We start from the raw sequence: 13126 nt of genomic DNA, 5'->3' as shown, positions 1-13126 counted from the left end.
CACACACACACACACACACACACACACCCCTTCCATTTACAATGGTCAAATGTGAGTATCATTTTATTATAGGGGGGCAAATATTTGTACATTTCACTTTTTTAGAAGGTGCAAGCATTACTTTATTCTGTACACTTTTTAGATTATACTCAATGATAATACATAATCTAAAAAGTGTACAAAATAAAGTAATGCTTGCACCTTCTAAAAGGGATGGTAAAATAAATAGTTTGCCCCTTCTAAAAAATAAAATTACTAAAAAACATAATCAGTTATCACAATATACAACAGTTTTTAATCACACTACAATCTAGGATGTATTGTAGAAAAATGATGTACAAAATGAAGCAATAACCCCCTCCAAATGCTACAACATAAAAATAAAAGGGGCCAAAAACACCCCAATAATAAGCACCCCCTGCCCTCCCCATCTCATTTCCTATATATGGGATAAACACACCAGGAATAAAGCAGAGTCCATAGACTGCACTTTCCTCCCCTTCCATACTATATAAAAGTCTAATAAAACAAAGATATAAAGTTCCCCAGCCTGGATGGATATAGAGATTATATATGGAGGGGGGGCGCAGTGATGCGGGTATGGCGCACACAGGTGCAGTGGCGGAGCGCCCCCCTCCCTCCCCCAGGTGAGCCAACCATTGTCAAGTTTCCCTCCAGAACTCCATAGACTGTGATCTCCCCCCTCCAGTAATAAAAGGCCCCTGCGCCGATCCTTACCCCCCAGGCCAGTGAGCTGCTGATCCCCAGAATATAAAGCAATGTTATCAGGTCCATGTCTGCGCTCCGTCCTCCTCCTGGCTCTTCTCCGCTCACACTGCCGATCCGATCCCTTCCTTTACTGTCCAGGAGGAGGAAAGACTTCCCACCAGACACACCCCCAACCGGAATCCAGCAACCGCACAGCGCCACCTGCAGGCGGCATAGAGGTGTGCTCACTGAGTCCCGCACACAGGGCAGGCTGGGGCTGCTAGTGCACCAAGAGGGTCCCTCCTTTATACACAAATATCAGCAATAACAATGAGTTTATTCTATTAAAATGTAGGAGTTATAGTTTGCCTGCAATCATAGGGCTCCTTTACACTCTGTGAGACAAGTTCTAGGTCTGGCCTGCTTTAACCCCTTCCACCCTTGCTCAATCCATTCCCCCCATCCTATCCCAGCTCCATCTACCCCCCCATCCCATCCCAGCTCCATCTACCCCCCCATCCCATCCATGCTCCATCCCAGCCCCATCCATCCCCCCATCCCACCCCAGCTCCATCTCTCCCCCCATCCCATCCCAGCTCCATCCATCTCCCCAATCCCATCCCAGCTCCATCCACTACCCCATCCTATCCCAGCTCCATCCACCCCCCCTGATCACATCCCATCTCCATCCACCCCCGATCCCATCCCATCCCATCCCAGGTCCATCCATCCCCCCATCCCAGCTCCATCTCTCCCCCCATCCCAGCTCCATCTCTCCCCCCATCCTATTCATGCTCCATCCACCACCCCATTCCCATCCCAGCTCCATCCATCTCCCCATTCCCATCCCAGCTCCATCCACCACCCCATCCCAGCTCCATCCACCCCCCCTGATCACATCGCAGCTCCATCCATCCCCCATCCCATCCCAGCCCCATCCATCCCCCCATCCCATCCCGGCTCCATCCATCCCCCCATCCTATCCCAGCCCCATCCATCCCCCCATCCCATCCCGGCCCCATCCATCCCCCCATCCCATCCCGGCTCCATCTATCCCCCCATCCCATCCCAGCTCCATCTCTCCCCCCATCCCATCCCGGCTCTATCCATCCCCCATCCCATCCCAGCTCCATCTCTCCCCCCATCCCATCCCGGCTCTATCCATCCCCCCATCCCATCCCCATCTCTCCCCCCATCCCATTCATGCTCCATCCATTCCCCCCATCCTATCCCAGCTCCATCTACCCCCCCATCCCATCCATGCTCCATCCATCCCCCATCCCATCCCAGCCCCATCCATCCCCCCATCCCACCCCGGCTCCATCCATCCCCCCATCCCATCCCCATCTCTCCCCCCATCCCATCCATGCTCCATCCACCCCCCATCCCAGCCCCATCCATCCCCCCATCCCATCCCGGCTCCATCCATCCCCCCATCCCATCCCAGCTCCATCTCTCCCCCCATCCTATCCCAGCTCCATCTACCCCCCCCCCCATCCCATCTCCATCCACCACCCCATCCCATCCCAGCTCCATCTCTCCCCCCATCCTATCCCAGCTCCATCCATCCCCCCATCCCATCCCAGCTCCATCTCTCCCCCCATCCTATCCCAGCTCCATCTACCCCCCCCCCCATCCCATCTCCATCCACCACCCCATCCCATCCCAGCTCCATCTCTCCCCCCATCCTATCCCAGCTCCATCCATCCCCCCATCCCATCCCAGCTCCATCTCTCCCCCCCATCCTATCCCAGCTCCATCTACCCCCCCCATCCAGCTCCATCCACACCTCCCTGATCACATCCCAGCTCCATCCATCCCCCCGATCCCATCCCATCTCCATCCACCCCCGATCCCATCCCATCCCATTCCAGGTCCATCCATCCCCCCATCCCATCCCAGCTCCATCTCTCCCCCCATCCCATTCATACTCCATCCACCCCCCCATCCCATCCCAGTTCCATCCATCTCCCCAATCCATCCCAGCTCCATCCACCACCCCATTCCATCCCAGCTCCATCCACCCCCCCTGATCACATCCCAGCTCCATCCATTCCAGCTCCATCAATCTCCCCAATACCATCTCAGCTCCATCCACCACCCCATCCCAGCTCCATCCACCCCCCCCCTGATCACATCCCAGCTCCATCCATCCCCCCGATCCCATCCCAACTCCATCCACCCTTGATCCCATCCTATCCCAGGTCCAATAACCCCCCCCCATCCCATCCCTGCTCCATCCACCCCTATCCCATGCCAGGTCCATCCACCCCCCGATCCCATCCTAGCTCCATTTACCCCCCCCCCCCCCATGATCCCATCCCAGCTCCATCCACCCCCCTGATCTTATCCCAGCTCCATCCATATCCCGATCTAATCCTATCCCAGCTCCATCCACCCCCCCTATCCTATCCCAGCTCCATCCACCCCCCATCCTATTACAGCTCCATCCACCCCCGATTCCATCCCAGCTCCATCCACCCCCCCGATCCCATCCCAGTGACGCCACTGACCCCTTGGAGGCCGCACTAGCATGCTGCAACCATGTACATTGTACACTTGCACAACAGCCTTATTCACTTGCATGTGTCACGATCATCAGGGAAAGCGGCATTGGGTATAATTCCTGCTGCAGATGCAAAGCATCATGGTAGTGGCATGTGTACACCCCTGGTCAGCTAAAGGAAGAGTAGTTGGGGGCGGTAAAGCCGTGGCTTAACCGCAGGGATTTACCCCCCAACCTCAGATATAAACGAGCCTTAAAAGTTGATTGGCTGCGCTCCAGATGAGACAACGTTACGTTCGTTTCTTAAGGCCTGTACACATGATCCGAAAATCAGACGACAGATCGTCTGACTTTTTTCACTTACTAGTCACAAGTAGAAATTGAATAGGTTGCTAAAGTCCCGAAAATTCTCGTATGACAGAAAAAAAAATCGCAAGTGATGTCATGCGTTGTAATGTATGTGCATTGTATTTTCGGACGACAATTGTACTGATTAAACGGAAATCGTACGATTTGGTACCGTACGAGGAACATTTTTGTGCTTGTTCAATCTAATATTATCGAATGAATTGTCGTGATCGGCTCTCGAAAGCTCTGTACTAACGATCCGATTATCACACGATCGCGCAATCGCGTCAAAAGCGGTATTTTACGTCCGATTTTAGCATTGTGTGTAGGGGCCATTAGACACCTTTTTTTAGTTCCCCCTTATATGAGGTGACTTGCATCACTGACTAGAGCTCACAGACAACAAGTGTATCCCGTGTGTCCCGTTCACATAACAACACTACAGAAAAATGTAGACATGGGATGGCACTGCTGTGCCCCATGAACAGCTATGGAACCATTCTAATCGGTGCGACTCAAGTCGCTCCGAATTAGAAAAAGGTTCCTGCGCTACTTTTTGTGCAACTTCAACACAACTTGCATTGACTTCTGCTGAAGTCCTACGCAAGCTGCAATGAAGTCGTGCAGGGATGTTGGATACAAAGTCCCGCAGAGGTCAGGGCAGTGTGAACCTTGGCTAAATCAGTATTTTTTGCTATATATATATATATATATATATATATATATATTAGCAGAGACCCTAGGGAATAAAATGGCGATCGTTACAATTTTTACAGTATTTGCGCAGCAGTTTTTCAAACGTAATTTGTTGAGAAATAATACTTTTAAATAATAATAAAAAAAACACAATATATATAGCCCACATTTTTGAATAGTATGAAAGATGATGTTACGCCGAGTGAATAGATACTTAGCAAACCACTCTTTAAAATTGTGCGCACTCGTGGAATGGCAACAAACTACGGTACATCACAGAAAAGTTCCTGAATCGCTGCACTCCTTGAAATCCAAACTACGGTACTTAAAAATCACGTTTTAATCCCCTTTACTGGTTACCTGTTTAGAGTTACAGAGGGGGTCTAGCACTATAATTATTAGAATTATTGCTCTTGCTCTCTTTGCGGCGATAACACATGTGTGGTGCGAACATTGTTTACATTCGCTTCTGTATGCAAGCTTGGATGGATGGGAGCGCTTTACATTTCTTTTCTTATTTATTTTTTTTATTTTTTTTACTGGTCTTTTAATTTTAATTTTTTTATCAATTTAGGAATGTAAACATCCTTTGTGATATAAAACATAATGACAGGTCCTCTTTATGGACAGATCTGGGGTCAAAGAGACCCAAAATCTCTCCTTTACCTTTATAAGCAAAAGAGGCAAGAATTTTTTATTTTTTTTCAATCTTTTGCTTAAAAAAAAAAATTGTTTACTTCCACCCTGGACTGGAAGTGACGTCATGACATTGCTCCAGTCCTCCAAGGTCATAGAGGGGATCAATGATGATCTAGTCTTTTATCGCCTCTGTGATCAGCCGGCCACACCGCCAGAATGTTTCACCGGCGAGTGGCAGGAGGGAGGGGGTGTAAGTTTCATGAAAGAGCCAAGGGTTATGGATGATAGTTTCAGCCTCAATCCTTGGAAACCACTTGCAGCCAGCAGTGTATATACAGTATATGTATTGTGGTCGGCAAGTGGTTAATGAAAATGTAAACAGTGTGATAAGCTAAAAGAGTCCATCGCACAGCCCCCTCACCACCCGGACACCAACAGTCACCAGCCCGCAAGGCCTCACTCACATGGGCGTACTACAGCGTACATACACCTTTGTGAGGGCCATGTTTACCCGCCTGGCAACAGACACCAGTCCGCAAGGCCTCACTCACATAGGCGTACTACAGCGTACATACACCATTGTGAGATAGCTATACTCCTAGCACTTACTAAAATGTTTAATTGTAAATGAAAGTGATAAGTCTATAGGCAAGTGGAGGTGGGCTGGTAGCTATAGCCGTTAGGAGGAGAAGCGTTCTTAGCCCTCTTGGGATAGCAGCAACACAAAGGGATGTCCATCAGGTGAGCTCTCCCTGGAGCTTGGGGAGGAGACTCTGGAGCAGAGGAGGCCTAAAACCTGGGATTAGTAAACGCTAGTGCGACATTCCAGGACAGTACCTGAACAGTTAGCAGACTATAACCTAGGATTTGGAAGCTTCATACCTGATGTTCTGTATCTACTACCTTGTACTGGATTATCCCTGTGTTATACCAGCATATGAACTGTTATATGCTTAACTACTCTTATTTAAGTGGAACGTAACCCATAACAGTTTGATAACAACTAATGTTCTTGTTGTTGCTGGAGGCAGCCATTTTGTTGAAGCCCAGAGAAGTCACTTCCTTATTAGGAACTCTCCCCCTCTCCTTGGTCTTAAAAACTATGAGCTAGATTCAGGTAGGGGCGCGCATTGTTACGGCGGCGCAGCGTATCGTATTTACGCTACGCCACCATAAGTTAGAGAGGCAAGTGCTGTATTCACAAAGCACTTGCCTCCTAAGTTACGGTGGCGTAGCGTAAATGGGGCCGGCGTAAGCGCGCGTAATTCAAATGAGGATGAGGGGGCGTATTTTATGTTAATTCTTGGTGACCCGACGTGATTGCGTTTTTCCCCGAACGGTGCATGCGCCGTCCGTGGAATTTCCCAGTGTGCATTGCTCCAAAGTACGCCGCAATGATGTCATTGGTTTCGACGTGAACGTAAATTACGTCCAGCCCTATTCGCGAACGACTTACGCAAACGACGTAAAAAATGCAAAATTCGACGCGGGAACGACGTCCATACTTAACATTGCGTACGCCTCATAATAGCAGGAGCAACCTTACGCCGAAAAAAGCCTAACGTAAACGACATAAAAAAATACGCCGGGCGTACGTAAATTTGTGAATCGGCATATCTAGGTCATTTGCATATTCTACGTTGAAAACTACGGAAGCGCCACCTATCGGCCAGCGTAAATATGCACCCTAAGATACGACGGTGTAAGAGACTTACGCCAGTCGGATCTTAGGCTAATGGTCGGCGTATCTTGCTTTCTGAATACAGAAAGAAGATACGCCAGCGCAGCTTTGAATTTACGCGGCGTATCTATAGATACGCCAGCGTAATTCAATGCTGAATCTAGCCCGGTGTGACTTTCTTCAATTAAAATATGTACATTTGCTTTTTTGTATGTCTTAGCTCAGTTAGAGAGGAAGGCTGACAGAAGCTTTAAGCCCTGTACACACAAGCCGAATGTCGGGAGAGATCAGCTGGAAAAAATAAGGTCTGACATTTGGCACATGTGTATGTCAGTCTGTCTGACAGAAGCCAAATGTTTGGTTGGCTTCTGTCGGGTGAGCATGCTGGGAAACCATCAACTGACCACCTCCCAATCAGCGCTCTCAGCCAAAGGTCACACACAACAGCTCAGCAGGGGATATCGCTGTACTAACTTTGCATAGTAAATACAGCGGCTCCGACCAGAGCTGACAGTTTTTTTTTCATTACATCCCCCCCGCCCCCCGCTGGGTTGAACAAAAAAAACTTGTAGTATATACCAGGCTTTACAGTGCTGAAGTTCATAGCACTGTTGATGAGGGAGAAAGGAGAGAGAGAATTAGGGAGATAAGAAGATAAGATAAGACACTATCCTTGTAATGCCTAGTACACAGGGTCAGAAAATCGGACAAAAAATACTGCTTTCGAACGGGTCATACAATAATCTGATCATTAGTACATAGCTTTCGAGAGCTGATCACAACAGTTCATCTGAAGGGACACGAAAATCTTTCAATAAGTATAGTATTCGTCCGAAAAATATCTGAAGAGCAGGACCACGCATGCTCAGAAACGAAAGAATACATTACAATATAATACAACACATTACATCACTTCCAAAGTGGTATTATGTCGAACAAGAGTTTAGTAACCTCTTCATATTTGATATGAGACTAGCATGCAAATAAACAAAAAAAAAATCGGACAATCATTCGCCTGATATTCTCATTGTGTGTACGAGGCTTAAAGGGGTTGTAAATTTAAAATTTCTTTCCCTAAATAGCTTCCTTTACCTCAGTGCAGTCCTCCTTCACTTACCTCATCCTTCCATTTTGCTTTTAAATGTCCTTATTTCTTCTGAGAAATCCTCACTTCCTGTTCTTCTGTCTGTAACTCCACACAGTAATGGGAGGCTTTCTCCCTGGTGTGGAGTGTCGTGCTCGCCCCCTCCCTTGGATTACAGGAGAGTCAGGACGCTCTCTACGTTGCAGATAGAGAAATGAGCTGTGTGTTAGTGGGCGTCCTAACTCTCCTGTAGTCCAAGGGAGGGGGCGAGCACGACACTCCACACCAGGGAGAAAGCCTCCCATTACTGTGTGGAGTTACAGACAGAAGAACAGGAAGTGAGGATTTCTAAGAAGAAATAGGGACATTTAAAAGCAAAATAGGATGAGGTAAGTGAAGGAGGACTGCACTAAGGTAAAGGAAGCTATTTGTGCAAAAACAGTGTAGCGCTACACTATTTTTGCACATTTTTCTTTACACTATATATCTAAGTTGTAGTGTTTAGCAGCAGGACGTCCTTCTCAGGACCCTATCTTAATTGTTTCACTAACATACACTCTTTACTAAGCGCAAATTATTCCCATTCCCTCTTTCTTCCCCCTTCAGCAACAGTAAATCTTAAATCAGTTGATAAGCCTCTAGTGCACAGGTGTCAAACACAAGGCCGCGGGCCAAATCCGGCCCTCCAGGCCATTACATGTGGCCCTCACACACCCCCCTCGTCTCTGCCCCCACCTGGTCTCAGCAGTCAGCAGCAGATAGGACAGGTCTCCTCCATCAGATCCTGCACTTCTCTGTCCAGACCTTCTCTGGTCCTCCTCCAGACCCTGCATTTTCTGCTTCCCAGCTCCAGCCCCCAGTTTTTTTCCTGGTAGCAGCACAAGGCAAGGGGGTGCACTGATGTAAGATATAGAGGGAGGATGCTCAACTTCTGATGGTGGGGGTGCTCTTGAAATCTGATGTTAGGGGGGTAGGGTGCTGATACAACCGGCCCTTTGAGGGCAACCACAATGCTGATGTGGCCCACAAGGAAATGGAGTTTGACACCCCTGATCTAGTGGCTCTGATTTTAAGCACAGTGCCCAGAATAGAGAGCAACTGAGCATGTGCAGAGCACGGTAAGACAGGGTATTATTATTTTTTTTTTTTAAACACACACCTATTTTTATGTTTTACAAAACTATACCTGCAAAAAGGGCCAGCCTGAACTAATCTAGCAGGACTTATTTTTCTGACTAAAGTTCCACTTTAAGTAAAGTTACAACAATCCACCCTGGTTACAAGCAAAGTTACTCCTTAATGTCTCAGTTAGGGACCAGTATCTGGGCAGTGTATCCTATGAGGTTACTCAATACTGCTCAGCAGTGTGTGTAAAAAAGAGTCAATTCAGTCAAGAGGGGTGCCATATTAATTGTGAAGTGTTTGGTGCAACCTGGTGGGCAATAGAGTTGGAGGTGGTTGGAGGAACAGAGTCACTCTCCTGGCCACCTTCTTCATCTTCCTGCTCTGCAGAAGTGACGGACCATGTGCCATCTTACACTTCTTGGTGTTGCCAATGCTGCATCCTCTGATGTGTGCTCTAGTTCCAGCTGCCGGACCCTATAGCAGTGATGGCAAACCATGGCACCCCAGGGGGCAGATCCACAGACATCTGCGCCGGGCACAGCGTATCTAAGATACGCTACGCCGCCGTAACTTATCTTTTTTAAATTGAATCCACAACGAATCCGCGCCATAAGTTAGACGGCGTAGTGTATCTATCGCGGCGTAAGGGCGCGGAATTCAAATGGCTGTGATGGGGGCGTTTTTTATGTTAATACGTTGTGACCCGACGTAAACGACGTTTTTTTGGAACTGCGCATGCGCCGTCCCTGGGGTATCCCAGTGCGCATGCTCGAAATTAAACCCGCCAATGCTTACGACGGTGACGTCATTCTACGCAAATTCCTATTCGCGAACGACTTACGCAAACGACGTAAAAAATTCAAAATTGTACGCGGGAAGAACAGCCATACTTAACATTGAGTACGTCTCAGTATAGCAGCTTTAACTATACGCCGGAAAAAGCCAAACGCAAACAACGGAAAAAAATGCGCCAGGCCGCCGTACGTTCGTGGATCACCGTAAATAGATAATTGGCATACTCGACGCGGATTTCGACGGGAACGCCACCTAGCGGGCGCCGAAAAATTGCAACTTAGATCCGACGGCGTACGAAGACGTACGCCTGAAGGATCTAGCCGAGATGCCGTCATATCTTGTTTTGAGGATTCAAAACAAAGATACGACGCAGGAATTTTGAAATTACGCCGGCGTATCAATAGATACGCCGGCGTAATTTCTTTGTGGATGTGCCCCCAGATGTTTTGGAACTACATTTCCCATGATGCTCAGCTACACTGCAGAGTGCATGAGCATCATGGAAAATGTCGTTTCAGAACATCTGGGGTGCCAAGGTTTGCCATCACTGCCCTATAGTTTTACTGTGTCCAGGGGCAGATTTAGATCTTGAGGGGCCCAGGGCACTTTAAGTTCGGCGGGGCCCTCATAAGAATTACAATGCACAGCAAATCACCAAATTTACATATCAAAGCTCATTAATTGCATGCCATGAGAACTGTTGTTATAAACAGAAAGGTTACCTGAGTTCTATACTTGAAGTAATTACATGTATGCATGTGAAAACATGCCAGCAAAACTCCAGGTAGATTTTTAGGTAAGACAAATTGCAAAGATCATAGCTGGGCTAATTTCCATAGATAACAATGGCTGACTCAACAAATTACACAACAAAATGAAACTCTCACCACTATGAGGTCCCACATGCGAGCACACGCACAATCATAGGCTACTTTCATTAAAACAGACCTTCGCCTTGCCCATCTACTTTCGCTCAATCCACTCCTACTTTCCATCTCTCTTACAATCAGACATTTTTTTTTAAATACTGTTTTAGGGGAACCCCTCCCTGCACTTCCTGGATTCTGGCCTGGGCAACAATGGTGAATTCAGTTGCCCACTGCCTCCTGGATACTCACATCATGCATTCCAGGAGGTTTCAGGGTATTCTACAGCGCAGGTGACACGGCAGGTCATGGGGGGCTGGCTGTCTCTTCCTGTGTGTGTACACTCGACCGGCAAGGGAATCTTGCCACGAATCTCGTCAGGAAAAACAAAAAATGTTCCTGACGAGAATCTGGGCAGTGTGTACAGGGCTTAAGGATGTTAACACTCTCTGGGGCAGATCCACAGAGCAAGTACGCCGGCGTATCTACTGATACGCCGGCGTACTTTCAAATTTCCCGCGTCGTATCTTTAGTTTGAATCCTCAAACCAAGATACGACAGCATCTGGGTAAGATCCAACAGGCGTACGGCTTCGTATGCCTTCGGATCTTAGATGCAATACTTTGGCGCCCGCTGGGTGGAGTTTGCGTCGTTTTCCGCGTCGGGTATGCAAATTAGCGATTTACGACGATCCACGAACGTCGCATTTTCTAACGTCGTCTGTAGTCGGCTTTTTCCGGCGTATAGTTAAAGCTGGTATTTTGCGGCGTATAGATAGACTTGCCATGTTAAGTATGGCTGTCGTTCCCGCGCCGAAATTTGATTTCCCCGTGAATAGGGATGGACGTAACTCACGTCTAAGTTAAAAAAATTACGTCCTAGCGACGTGATTTAGCGCAATGCACGGCGGGAAATTTCGAAACGACGCATGCGCAGTTCATTCGGCGCGGGGACGCGCTTCATTTAAATAAATCACGCCCCCTACCCGCCTATTTGAATTCCACCGCCAGAAATACACTACACCGCCTTAACTTAAGGCGCAAATTCTTTGAGGATTCGAAGATCCGCCAGGTAAGGTACGGCGGCGTAGCGTATCTCTGATACGCTGCCCCCATCTAATTATCTGTGGATCTGGCTCTCTGTGTATTTCAATTGAGTCGCCATGATTCGTTTAACCACTTGAAGTCCGAGAGAGTTTTAAAAAATTTCACGCACGTTAAAATCTACACTTTTACTAGAAAATGACTTAAACAACAAATTAACAAGCAATTAAATATTTTCTAAAAGCAGAGGCTTTGTAGAATAAAATGGTAGTAGTAGCAATTTTTATGTTAAACAATATTTGATATTAATTTTTTGTTAAAATATAAGGCATAATAGCGTTTTTTTACGCTCCTAGAAGCTGTTATTAGCATTTTTTTCTGCTCCTAGAAGCTAAATAGTGTTATCCCATGTGTCCATGCACACTACTTTAGTTCATTAGCATTTTTTGAGCTTCAGGGTCTAGGAGCAGAAAAACAATTGTTTTTGTCGTTTCTTGGAGTGTTTTTTCCCCCTTTTATTTAAGGGAACTGCAAAAATGCTAATAAAACGCTAATGTTCCTAAACGCTACTAAAATGCTACTGCAAAAAAGCTATTACCAGTGTTTTTTTATCCAGCTTTTTGTTTAGCTTAAAAAAAAACGCTAGTGTGCATGGAGCCTTAAAGATGGGATTGCATTGAGCAAATAGATACCCAACATGTCAAGTCATGTACGGTCTAAGAATAGCACTACTACATGCCCCATGGACTGTGCCAGTGTACTTGCCTGCAGCTGCCATCCGCTCGCAGTAGATTTAATGTGATTGGGTCGTAGAGAGGTTAAGCAGTCCATTACATTGCATTAATGTGTGTTTCCTGACTGACTCCATGGCAGCCTACGTGTGGGTTAATCCCGCCTCCTCTCCATTGATAGGACCCCATACCCATAAAGGTTTACTCACCGCCCAGTACTGGTGTTCCTTTTTTGTCCTCCTCCATGGACCAACTTTAGGAAATTCTAATTTGTGCAAGACAAGGACTTACTTGAAATAGGATGGCACACTTTAAGCGGTGCAGCTCGGATCCCAGCCATGGGCGGGTGGAGAGCTTTGCAGCAACTTCCCCTCCGCTGTGCGGTAGTAGCTGCGTGTGCTGAAGATCCGGACTTCCTGGCTGGCAAGGTCTTATATTTATTTCCATGGCAGTCACCTATATGTTGTATGTCCCCATGTGTGTTTTTTCTGCCTGTATGGCGGCTGGAGCGCTTCTGCGTTCCAGCGCCGTTTGCTCTCTTCCTGGTGTAAGCACCAGAGCCCTTCGCGCATGCGCAGTACCCAATCCCAGAGCGAGGCTTGGTTCGCGCATGCGCAGTCGGACGGGACTCGCGGCGGCCGCGCAGGCGCCGTTGAGCCATCCACCACTGCGCAGGCGCGTACGTGGGCAGCGTCTGACGTCATCGGCGGGGGATTCAAAAATCAGCTGCTCGCCGATGTACACTGGGGTTCTTCCTGTCAGGCGAGCAGCTGATCCTGTGACATTCTACCAGGTCAGTGAGGGATCTGCCTATGCTATAGGCATAGATCCCCCCTGTTATTCCACTTGCTTACATGCTTACTGTCTTTGCTGGTATCTTAATGCTGCATAGATTAATTTTTTT

At 47.6% G+C, this 13126-nt stretch overlaps 1 protein-coding gene across 1 annotated transcript in view; it reads right to left on the bottom strand.

The window, feature by feature from the left end:
- Positions 1-859, bottom strand: part of SDC1 (syndecan 1) — a 50814-nt gene extending 49955 nt beyond the window's left edge. The window contains exon 1 of the mRNA XM_040348544.1: positions 739-859. Coding sequence (XP_040204478.1) covers positions 739-795 — 57 coding nt within the window. The 5' untranslated portion in view covers positions 796-859. The remainder of the gene's footprint in view (positions 1-738) is intronic.
- Positions 860-13126: the final 12267 nt, after the last annotated feature.

This window comes from Rana temporaria, chromosome 4 (genome assembly GCF_905171775.1).
Source record: "Rana temporaria chromosome 4, aRanTem1.1, whole genome shotgun sequence".
Classification (NCBI taxonomy): domain Eukaryota; kingdom Metazoa; phylum Chordata; class Amphibia; order Anura; family Ranidae; genus Rana; species Rana temporaria.
Note: the sequence above shows the minus strand (reverse complement) of the source record. Positions and strands in the feature narration are given on the sequence as shown.